Below are 12046 nucleotides of genomic sequence, written 5' to 3'. Positions count from 1 at the left end.
AGGAACATACAACTCAAACAACATGATTTACAGAAAAGAAATTGGTGCAAGTTAATTCAATCAATCTTCCTAAAAATGAAGCTAATAAAACATCTATACTGTGTCATCAGTATTTCAATGTCGAATAAATTCTCATCACTATACTAGACATATATTAAGCAAATTATGATCATGCACCAAGAATGTAATAGACCCACATGACACGATGGTATAAAACATCTACCCATATACATGAATTATGAGGATTCATAATGATAATAAATACTTGTGAAAACACCTTATGTGTAGTAGGGTGGATTTGATCTGAACTGAACCAATCCTATGAGTGGCTCAAGTTTGCTCAAGTTCTGATTGAAACAATAATATGTAGCTCAGGCTCGAGCTGATGCACAGTGACACTGGAGTATTGCTAGCAAGGTGAATATTCTATCATTGGAAAGGTGAACAATTAATATTGTTGGTAGGATAAACAATGTCTAGTTGACTTGTCATTGAGTCATTACCATTTTAATAGTGTTAAAAGCACTAAGGCATGACAAGCTTTGCAACTAGTGCTCCAAATATGATTCAAGTAAATATCCTACAAGCTAGGTAGCATAGAAACGAAAATGCCACAATGTAGAAACGAAAATCTAAAACTTATTTTCTAAAAAATATAGGAAATAGAAATATGAAAAAACATATAAATATAAAAATATAAAGGTTTTTTCATAAATAATAAATTTTATAAATACAACAACCTATATTTCTTTAAGAAAATAGTAAAAATACAACTTTTTAGCTACAATAAGATGCACATTCAACAAATTTGATCTATCAACCGACAACTAAATAAACAGTATATATTTTGACAAAATCGATTTTTCAAGCATTCTCCGATATTGGAGAAGTTGAAAATAGAGAAGAGATGAGTTTAAACACTCTAAAGAGGAGAGAAACTTTAGACATAAAAAAATAGAGGAGACGAAATCAAAGTTATAATTTGAAATTGTAAATGAGAGTGAAACATGAAATAACAAATGACCTAAACATATAAAAATGCAAGAAAGGTGAAGTTGATTATTTTAAATTTGAGTTAATCTTGAGCTAGATATTATTTGGGTTGACCTGAATTATATCATACCCTACCTTGCATTATAAATAGAAATAAAGTTGTACTCATATTATAACCACGTAAGCATATAGTATATTTTAAAAATATTCGACAATATATTTAATAATACATAGTGATAATTTTAATTTTTAAAATTTTGATTAGTTAAAATTGTTGTCCTAAGAAAATGATAGAAAAATTAAAGTTTGATTAAAACACAAGATGACATGGTTGAAAGTGATAGGACAAAGAAAACATCCTTAAAGAGAAAAAAAGAGGGAAAGGACATCACTGAGAAAGTAGACTCAACCTATTGTTGGGACTATTAACTCATTCCTCTCTAATTATGAAATACAACTAAACTCGGCCCATTGTTAAGCTCATTAACTTATTCCTTTTTAATCATAGAATACAACTAGACATGGTCATGGCCATCCCAAACCAAATTGAGCGTGGCTTGCTATATCCACTAGTCATGTTGTGCCAACATGCGATATGATAAGGCTCTGGACACTATCCATGACCCTTTAGACTATGCCTCTATAAGCTTTTAAAAGGTTAACCCTCAATATTATATGTTTATTTTTATTTTTTCAATGAACCTGTAAACTGGATCCTAATACCCTCCGCACACAACCTATAGGTTCGACATGATTTATGAAAATTATAATTTATTTTATTTATTTATTTCTATCATTTTCATCACTGTAATTCTTAAAATAAAATCTCAATAATATTTGAATATCTTAATACTAACATATACTTTCATTTTGACAACTTAAGAAGTTGAAAAAGAATTATTAATAAATTTCATTTTAATTACTCGGTTGATACATTTTATCATTCAAAAGACAATATTATATACTAATACTTCATATACAAACAGTTATTATTGATGGATACAAATAAATTAACATATTATCATATGATAAAAAAATTTTGAATTACAAGAGTAAATTACTCAATGACTTGATGATATTTCAAATTGCTTATCTACCTGGTTCACCTGCACAAGGTGCTTCCAAGTTGTTTCCAGTAGCTCTACCTGCCAGCAGAAATAGCAGGAAACAGTGATTTCATAGCTTTGATGGAGGGCAAAAATGAAAAAAAAAAAAACAGAAAACTCGCAATCCAGAATGAAGAAATTTTCTGAATTGTATTATGATTACAGAAATCAGCAACAACAGATGCCATCAAGACAATTATATCACAAATTCGGAGACATTCGTCTCAATGGCTCTACATGAGTTAGTCAAACAGTGTCCAAGTTTGGCATATTGGTGTGTGAAACCCATTGCAGCAGGTATAAATAAGCACTTGAAATGAAATTAATTTTAAGAGAACTCAGAACATACCCTTCCAGCTCTTGAAGCATCCAATTTCATTTGGATATGGCGTTTTGCATTGAAATGGAATCCATGCTGCAACACTTTTTTATATACATGCTCAAGGTCATCCCATCTCTTCTCTGCAATGCATGCATCTAACATGGTGTTGAATGTGCAGATATCCGGTACCACTAGACCCCTGTTAGCAGGGCCCCTTCTGGAAGAGCTTCTTTGCTTCCTCAAAGAAACCATTTTCCAGATAAGCTTTCAACATTATGCTGCAAGCAACTAGATTGGGAGAGCGGAAGCCCTTCATTTGGCTGAAGATCTCTGCAGCGTTTTCAATGTTCCCAGAGCCCAGACAAGCTTGAATTAATCCAGTGTAAGTTACCACCAAAGGCTTGCCTGCGACCTTAATATCTTTTCTATCCTTAAAAGGAAAGAACCAAGTTAAGTCATAAATCAAAAAAAAAAATGTCTACATTTCCATTGTAAGGTCAGCAGATCAGCTTCGTGTCGTGATCTTATATAGTTGTAACATAATAAACCACAGAGATATAATCTTACACATGGTAGAAAGATTGAAACCTAATGTCACAGCTCAAGATTAGTGAGTGTGACAAGGGCTTGGGTAGACATGGTTGATGGACATACTTAAGAAAAAGTGTTCGTAGTTGTTGGTTTCGTGGGTGTGTTGTTATTTGTTCAGGACACTCTAGCCACAAGACATACACAATGTAGCAGGGGGTGCATTGAAGGGAGATTAGACCATTCTTGTACAAATTAGTTGGAAGCTAGAGCCGCTACCCCCATGAGTCCAAGGTAGGACGAAATCAATGACCCTAAACTATAATATGGGCATATGGAAAGTTGATCCTCTAGTAGACAGTATTAGGGATGCCGCACAAGCAAGTCGGAAATTTTAGCCTGTGACATATCTACCTGCATTAGTGCTTCTTGCCACCTTCCACACTACAAAGACATCTTGCAAGGTCATAATAAAGAGTAGTTGAACCCACAGTTCCTCTACTTTCCATGCCTTGAACAGCCAAAACAGCCTCGTCTATTTTACCTTCTCTCCAAAGAGTATTCACAAGAACAGCATATAACGGAGAGCCATTTGTAAAATGAAATTGCACGTAATTGCATGCAGAAACAGGTTAGATCACTGAAATACCTTTATATACTAAAGCATTTGGAATAAAAGACTTCTGCACTTCCCTGGAAAAATCATGCACCAAGTTGTACTTTCCAAATGCCAACATCACCTGCATATGCAAAAATATTGCCGTTAATAAATTGTCACATTTTCCTGATGATTGATGCAATTGAAATGACTAAAGCCGAAGAAAACCGAGCCGAGCTCAAGCTGGCTGCGAGCCGAGCTTGTTATTTGCCCACATTGTTTTGATACACAGTCCCATCTCAAACCTAAATCACTTTTTCTCTTATCATTAATGTTCAAAATCCCTAATTCTTTCATAACTGCAAGATTGGATACATATTTGTAAATCAGAAAAACTTCATAAATAAAATTCCAACAGAAAATATCAATTTGTAAATATAAAAATGTAAAAGTCCATGCTGAACAAGCATATATTTCAACAAAGACCATGAAAGAGATGAGAAAGGCCTTTTCGCTAGGATAATGAAGCTGAGCATGATTAAAAAATTTTGAGGGTGTGTTTTAAGCAAACAGTAAACAATGGCTCTAAAATTTTCCTTTCTGTTACATTTTACATCTTCAAAAAAGAAAATTACTAAAATAAGTTACATTGCAATTTTCTAAACAAAAATGTAGAATGAAGGTCATAAAAGGATATGTATTTCCAAGTTGAAAATTAAAAAAAAAAAAAAACCACTTAATTACCCTTTTTTATTCACTATGATGTAACAAATACATTAAACTATTACTAAAGCATATGACTACTTTAAATAAATAAGAGATAATAAACAGCAGTTAGAGAGATACTAGAAGACTGCAACCTCCATAACCAGTCCATATGTTGAAGCAGAAGGCTTCTGACCTTTTTCTTTTATTTGCTGCAAAACCCAAAATGCTCCTTCCCAATTTTTCCGCTTGACACAAGCATTTAAGACCTTGAAAAACACAAGACATCTACATGTCAGCGTTATGTTAAAAGTTTTCACATATAGTATATCTGAGTATCCAAATAGAAATACTACAGTCTGCATTTCTTTGAATAAGCATTTCAACTATCAAGGCACAGAACCATCCTTGATAATGCAATCAATAGTCATTGGGAATAACTACAGCAATGGCTGACATTAAAAATATGCAAGTGCAAAACCTGAAAGCACTGTTCATAAAATATGTAAATTATATCAGCTGGGTTTAGGTCTCCCAAAGATCTCTTTCAGGGACAACTGAGCACAAAACCAACCCAAACTAGCATTACAAAAGTTTTCCTCAGGTATTGGTCTCTAATACGCATGGTAAAGTTAAAAAGCTTTATTTTTGATGTTTCAAGTCAAGAGAAGTGTAGCAAAGAAAGGACTTTTTCATCTAGCAGGTTTTGAGAAGAGGCTTATCATGTCAGAAACAATAATATATTATTAATAAGCAGTTTTAACAGTTATGAAATATTATCACGTTCACTTCCTATTTTCATAAAATCAACTCAGTATCCATGCAGAAAAATTTTCAGAAACCAAACTGATTCAGATTTGCCATCCGAAGAGTGCAAAATGCTTATTTCGTCATTGATAATAAACATATATTATTCTATTATCATTTCTTTCTCCTATTATCCAGAAATTAATTGAGGTTTGAGCAAGTGACCATCATCAATCATGAAGATGGGTCATAAAATAACATGTATAGTTGTTAGAGCCCACTATCTCGCCATCAGGATTTCTAATGGCTGTCTGATTATTACTCACCGCAGTGTAGACAACAATATCAGGTTCCAGTTGTAGGTCCCATCCCTTACGTATTCCAGTTCTGAACTTTTTCTTGGGAAGAGATTGCATGGTATCTACTACATCAAAAAGTTCCCTAATGTGCCCAGCCTGTCCCAGAGTGACAGCAATGCTGTGATAAGCCACCAAGTCTGGATATGAGGGCATTTGATGCTGCAAAGAAGAAAAGACTAAATGGATTGGTAAAGGTTTCATTCTTTATTACTGAGTTTCATGAGCAGGTGCATGCCACATGCATACAATTAATAGGCATTACCTGCATTGCATGAAATACATTGAGTGCCTCCAAGTACATTAAGTGCAGTTGTGTAAATGAATCTAGATCAAGAGTAAGTATAGTAAATAAATGTTAATACACAATGATCTTGAATTTCTCAAGTAATACAACAGTTTCAGGCAACATACAATAAATATGAGTTCGGACTGATAGTGCAAAACCAAAGTATTGTTCATAGGCAGAAGTTTCTAACTTGAGATCTTACTTCTTTCAAAATTCTGACACACTTGGCACAGCAAGACCATATAGACCAAAAAACCTGAGTTTATAATGCAGACTAAACCTCTGCTTTGCAAAATTGTGCAAAAGAAAGAAGATAGGAAAATGAAATTACTTGAGCCTGTGGGATTTGTAGCATTCTCACATCTGCAGCCACTCAATTACTTGTAGAACCCGCCTCCAGTTTCCCAATTTACCCAATATCTGGCTAACCCTCAATATAGAATGATCTGAAAACTTGATCCTTGCACTCCGCATTATCTTAGAGAACATCCACTCAGGCACATCAATATTTGCACCATTTAACCTGTTTGTTAGGAACCCAACCCTTATTCAATTAAAAAAAAATGAAATGAAAATTATTTCATTAATAGGGGGTTACAAAGATAATTTAGATAATTTGAGGAATTTGAGGCCTCTCAATCTGAACAATTCGAGGAGTCTGGAGCCTCCTATTTCCAACTGTTTGAGGCATCGAAAACCTCCCACATCCAGTCAAAGTGGCTGCCCACAAAACTAGAAACCCTAATTTTTTTCCTTCCCTTTTTGAAACCTAAACACCTTTTTTATAATAAAACTATTTTATAGTTTGAGAACAAATATCCTAATCCTAACATTTCTTTCTCCTTGAAAACCCCTATTTCTCAAGGTGAGAATTTTTTTTAATATATATATTTTTTACTTGATATATATATATGCATATTTTTTTTTTCAAAGTAATGTTTTTTTGTGTTATTTTCTCTTTTTTTCATCTTTATCCACTTTTTTTTTTAAACTTGTCTTTTAAAGCTGCTACAAAAAACAGCTTTTTTCCCCTTATTTTCTGCACTTTTGTCCCACTTTTTTTACTTTTCATTTCTCCGCCTCCCGCCACTACCTAACCCATCCCTACTTTCAAAATTTTTTTAGCCAACTGTTACAACCATTTCATAAATGTCAGCTGTTACACTTTATTTTTTTAACTCTCTCTCCCTCCCCATTTCTTCCCTTTGACTTTTCTCCATTTTCTATAAGTTTTCTTCTTTCACCTTTTAATGCAGTTTTAAGTAACCTGCAGAGACCAGTTATAAGGATAGAACGAAGATTTCTCGGACCGTGATCTTTCATCCCAATTTAGTATGCTATAAGTAAGACAATTGCAGATACCACAGAGGATTGCAACCATATTTCCACTACATTGGACTTCTACATGAAAGGAAGCTTTTGTTTTTCTATTAATCTAATATTAAGGATTCCTAGAACATTACTCACAAGGCTAGAACCCAGCTAGTAGACAATATTCTAGTACTTCCTTCAAGATGCCTGGAAGGGTTGGGTATGGCCCTAGTTAATTAGTTTTTTTATGTACCAGATAATTGATCCAAGCATGAAGTAAACAGTTAACATCAACTTTTTCATGGCACTTAAGGCTTCAATCACAGATGTGAAAGCTGATTATGAAGTAAAAGATGGTGTCTTCAATTGAAAGAAGGATAAGTCTCCTTCCACTTTCCTGACTCGATACAATTCCATTCTACTTGATCTTATTCTGTATCTAGTAATTTTACTTCTTATTCACCCATAAATATATGCTACATAATGCAAGTCCCACGTTCCCATGGTTCCAAAGATCTTCTCTGCCTGGCAAGTGGCAACAACATTAAAAAGACTAATGTGAAGAGGCCACAAACTTCTTTCTTAATCAGATGTATACCCTGGTAATACAGCCAAGTAATTTTATGTCTTACTCAAGGCCTAAGCATAGGCTTTGTAATCTAAACGTATAAAGATGTTTAGGTTCACATGATGCACAAGGCCAATGGAAGTGCTCATGAATGAGTATATCACCAATGCAAATTGCCTGTCTGACCATAAGACTTGAGAACAAGCTAACTATACCATTGTTATTCTCAACACAAATCTACACCAACAAAAGGGTACTACCATGCCATAAGTCACATTGATGAACTATCAAACATGTTGCAAATCTTAAATAAAGGTGAAGCATAATGAATAAAGAGATATTAAGCTTAGAAATGAAATAAACAAGAAGACAATGTGCATAGATCACATACTGCCTTGCTGATTCCTGAATTCTCTCCTCCATATCCACCCATGGAACTCTTGGCTTGTCCATAAAATCATTTCCTTCTTCCACAAACTCAAAGGCAGCACTTTCCATCTCCCAACTTCTGTCATTGTCTCTTTTAAGGAATTTTTTTTTTTGTAAGCAATTTTTTCAAAGTTTTACAAGCGTGACAGAGGCTTGAACCGATTTTTCAGGGAAGTTACTTTCTGCTACTAGTTAATTTTTCACTCTATCAATATTCACCATCAGTGTTTTCTGAACTTGGATGTGATTCCTCACAACATGGCTTCTAGCAGCAATTTTGTCCTTTCCAAAGTTTTCCCCTTTGTTCCAAACATTTCTGAGGAAATTTTGCCATGAAGTAGGCCTGCTTTTATATTACCAGTACCAGCACTCCAGTTTTCATTGAGCAATACCACAGGATTATCTCGTGCCTTCTGAAACTTTTTACCTTTATCAGAATATGAGTCTTTTAACTCTGACTCTACAGTATTATTTTGATAACACAGCCATCTTCTACCTTCTGTCTCCCCTTTCATGTCCTCTTCCCTTTTGCACGTACCCAGCTCTCAATGCCACTAAATTTATCCTTTGACTTTCTAATTACGCTTCCCTCACGATGAAACTTACCCCTGTTTACATCTTCACCCCGAGCTACACCATCACCATTTCCACCCAACTCCTCACACCTAACATCTTCCAAAATCACTTTTTCATCCATCAGTTTAACCATTTCATCATCTCTCCCCAAAAGCGTTGTTTTTGACATATACTTTTCTCTCAAAGCATAAGAGTCTTTTAACTCTGGCTCTACAGTATTATTTTGATAACGTGACTATCTTCTACCTTCTATCTCCCTTTTCATTGTCCTCTTCACATTCGCATCTACCCAACTCTCATTGCCACTAAATTTATCCTTTGATTTTCTAATTACACTCCCCTCACGATGAAACTTACCTCTATCTGCAACTTAACCCCGAGCTACTCCATCACCATTTCCACCCAAGTCTTCACACCCAACATCCTCAGAAATAACCTTTTCACCATCTCTCCCCAAAGACGCTGTTTTTGACATATACTTTCCCTTCAAAGCATCCCTCATTCTATCTCTACCCAACTTACTAGCTTGTTGCATCCCACGGTCACTTTTAATCAACTCCATAGCGTTCAAATACTCACTAAAAGATGGCTTAAACTCTAACTCATTCTCGAAAACCCCAGCTTCACTTCCAACCGCCCTTTTATCAGACTCTTCTTTCACCACAGCATAAATTCTCCAACAACAACACTTCTAACCCTCTTCACGTTCTTACTCTTCAAACCTGCACCAAAAGCGTGTTTCCAATAATTCAATAAGGGAAACCCTTGACACCTGCAATCTAAAGTAAAAGTCTCATTTTTTCCAAAACTAGAAATACCCATTTGGCCATTCGTCAAATTTAACAACCCCATTTCGTATTTCGGCTTAAACTACAAAACACTCAAATTAATTAAAGTCAATTTCAACTACTACCTACTAGCTTTCACATATCTGAAGAAAATTCAAATTACACAAACTACCCCAACAAAAATTTTAAACTTTGGTCTCCAAAGAAACTTACAAGGAATGAATTCCACAGCTTCCAACCAGAGTAATGCTACGAGCTGTGACGGGCTTTTCCTTTCGGACCCTGCTGGCTTCGGGTGAGGAGAATAGACCCATTAATCTTGCTGCTATTTTTGTGACTTTAAGAGTCTAGATTTAGCCTCGCTTAACTGAATTATTTTGATGTGAAAAGTTGATTTGACTAATTTTGATTTAATTTATGCTACGAGTTGATTTGACTACTATTTTCGGGCCTTTGGGGTTAAAATTGCGAGGCCTTTGGGTAAGAATTCTTGGGGCGTAAAAAGAGGTAGCTTGAGTAAATTTAATTTTTTGGTCTGTCTAATGAGAGCCTGAATTTGAGTTTAAAATCTAATGATGTGGGGAGGGCAAAACTTCCATGCATTGAACTCTGATTTGAGCCGGCTGTGAATTCCATAGTTCAAAATTTTATAAAACTTTCAAACTGATTTGCTATGATTTTAAAGTTTTTTCAAACCAAACTAAAAAATTAGTTGGAAAAAATTTTAAACTAAATCATTTTAGGTTTTAAATCAAATCAAAAAAATATGATTTGATTTAATTTATATTACGATTTGAACCTATTAAATCATTCACTCATAAATATATTTAATTAAATTTTAATTTTCTAGAACATACTATAAACATATAAAATAAATATGAAATATATATATCATATACATGTAAAAAAAATGATAAAATAAATATAAAAAAAAGGCAAATTTTATATTTAATTATTTATTAAAATTTTTTATCAAATATAGTTATATATATGTAATTAAAAAAAATACAATTTAATGTTTGATTTGGTTTAAAAATCACCTAAACTATAACCTAAATTGAAATTTGTTTTTTAAAAATTTATCAACCCAAACCATTTTACAGACCAAACAAAATCAAATCGTAATTTTTAAGTAATTTGATTTTATTTTATTATTTGAACTAAATTATGTACACTTTTAAACTCTTTGGTAGAAAAATTAAGATAGAATTAATTTGAGTGATCAATTTCACCTCATTGTTTCGTTAATTTTTGTTGTTTTGTAGTTACTTTTATATTTAAGAATGTTTTTTTATTTTGTATTGACCATATTAAACAAGTTAAATTTCGAATCTAATGATTGATTTTATATCCACTACACTAGATAAACTTTATCAAGCAAAATCTTCCTTTTTGGGGTTGTATTGACTACACTAAATAGATCAAATTTTGGATCTAGTGACCAACTATACAATCACTATATCAAGTAAGTTAAGATTTTTTCTTAATATGAGTTTGTCAAGTCTTGTACCCAAGACCTCCTTCTTGGGGATCCCAAGTTAACATCACTCAAGTTATCTGTGTTGTTATGAAAAATTAATTTGATTTTGAGTTGAAATTTGTGAAAAAACTGTTCATAACTTAGTATAGCTGTGTTTAGGATAGAATAAACGGGGGAGACGGAGTAGGCAAGGTAAATACCATTGAGAACAGAAAACTAGAGGAACAAGCAATGATTTGTAATGAGATATTTTTAAATGGTTTAGATTACCAAAAACCTATTTCTACTTTAATAAGGGGTTTTTGGTTCAATGGACAAAAATATTATTACGAAAATTTATCTTTTATTATTTATATTATTTTGTTTAAGTTAATAGTAATAAAATATTATAATAATTTTTTATTATCAATGATAATACGACAGATAACATAAAAGATAAACTAATTCTATCATAAATATTAAAAATTATAAAAATAATTTTTATTTTGTTATATATTTACATTTTTTTATTAATTTTAAAAAAATACTTTTATTTTCAATTAATATCATAAATAATTTGAAAAATATTTTATAATAATTATACCAAAGTTATTAAAGTAAAATAATATTTTACTAATATTTTATTATGTCCAATCAAATATAATAATTATTTATATTTAATAATTTTTAATTTATATCTAATAATATATATTTATGATAATATTTTATTTTTAATAATAAAATATTATTTAAACTAAACGTTCCTCGATGTTATTGATTTTTGGGGAGAAATTTTAATAAAGTAACTGCATGACATATAAAAAATTTCGTACCATTTACTTATTTATAATATTGTATTTACAAGACAGACATATATATATATTAATTGCAGCACACTTTGCTTCGTTATTTTGCCTTCATTATTTGACAGGTGGAAATCTTGTCTTTATAATTAATTCATTGTACAACTCAATAATTTAATTTCCTTTCATCAAACAAATCAGTCTACTTGATAAAGAGATAATATTTAAGCAGTTCTTAAAAGTGGTCGAACCCAAGTTTTCAATCACCATTAACATATCCTCCATCCACGTCAATAAATTATTAGTAACTACTTTTAGTTCACCATAATTTTCTAATTAAGTAACTTTTGAAATATAGTTTGAGTGATAAAAGAGAAAGGTTTATATATAATAAAATACAAGTTTAAATTTTTTTTTATGATATATCAAAATTAAACTTTTAATTTATCTAATTTAATGATTATAGAA

The 12046-nt window shown here is 32.3% G+C and overlaps 1 protein-coding gene across 7 annotated transcripts; it reads right to left on the bottom strand.

Moving 5' to 3' along the window:
* Positions 1–1928: 1928 nt before the first annotated feature.
* On the bottom strand, positions 1929–9663 carry LOC123218333 (pentatricopeptide repeat-containing protein At1g30610, chloroplastic-like). Of its 7 annotated transcripts, XM_044639753.1 has the most exons (9): positions 9530–9663; positions 7915–9250; positions 5976–6167; positions 5621–5682; positions 5326–5517; positions 4408–4521; positions 3599–3689; positions 2449–2846; positions 1929–2138 (listed from the first exon to the last, which is right to left on the bottom strand). In XM_044639753.1, the coding sequence occupies exons 4-8, from the start codon at positions 5657–5659 to the stop codon at positions 2809–2811; spliced, it is 474 nt and encodes a 157-aa protein (XP_044495688.1). In that variant the 5' UTR covers positions 5660–5682; positions 5976–6167; positions 7915–9250; positions 9530–9663; the 3' UTR covers positions 1929–2138; positions 2449–2808. The 7 variants fall into 7 exon arrangements, 6 of the variants coding, with proteins under 6 accessions (XP_044495688.1, XP_044495690.1, XP_044495687.1 ...); XM_044639755.1 differs by lacking the exon at positions 5621–5682 and having other exon boundaries at positions 5976–6153; XM_044639752.1 differs by lacking the exons at positions 5621–5682; positions 5976–6167.
* Between the last annotated feature and the right edge of the window lie 2383 nt (positions 9664–12046).

The sequence above is a fragment of the Mangifera indica genome, chromosome 6, assembly GCF_011075055.1.
Source record: "Mangifera indica cultivar Alphonso chromosome 6, CATAS_Mindica_2.1, whole genome shotgun sequence".
Classification (NCBI taxonomy): Eukaryota; Viridiplantae; Streptophyta; class Magnoliopsida; order Sapindales; family Anacardiaceae; genus Mangifera; species Mangifera indica.
This window is presented reverse-complemented; position numbering and strand designations above follow the sequence as displayed.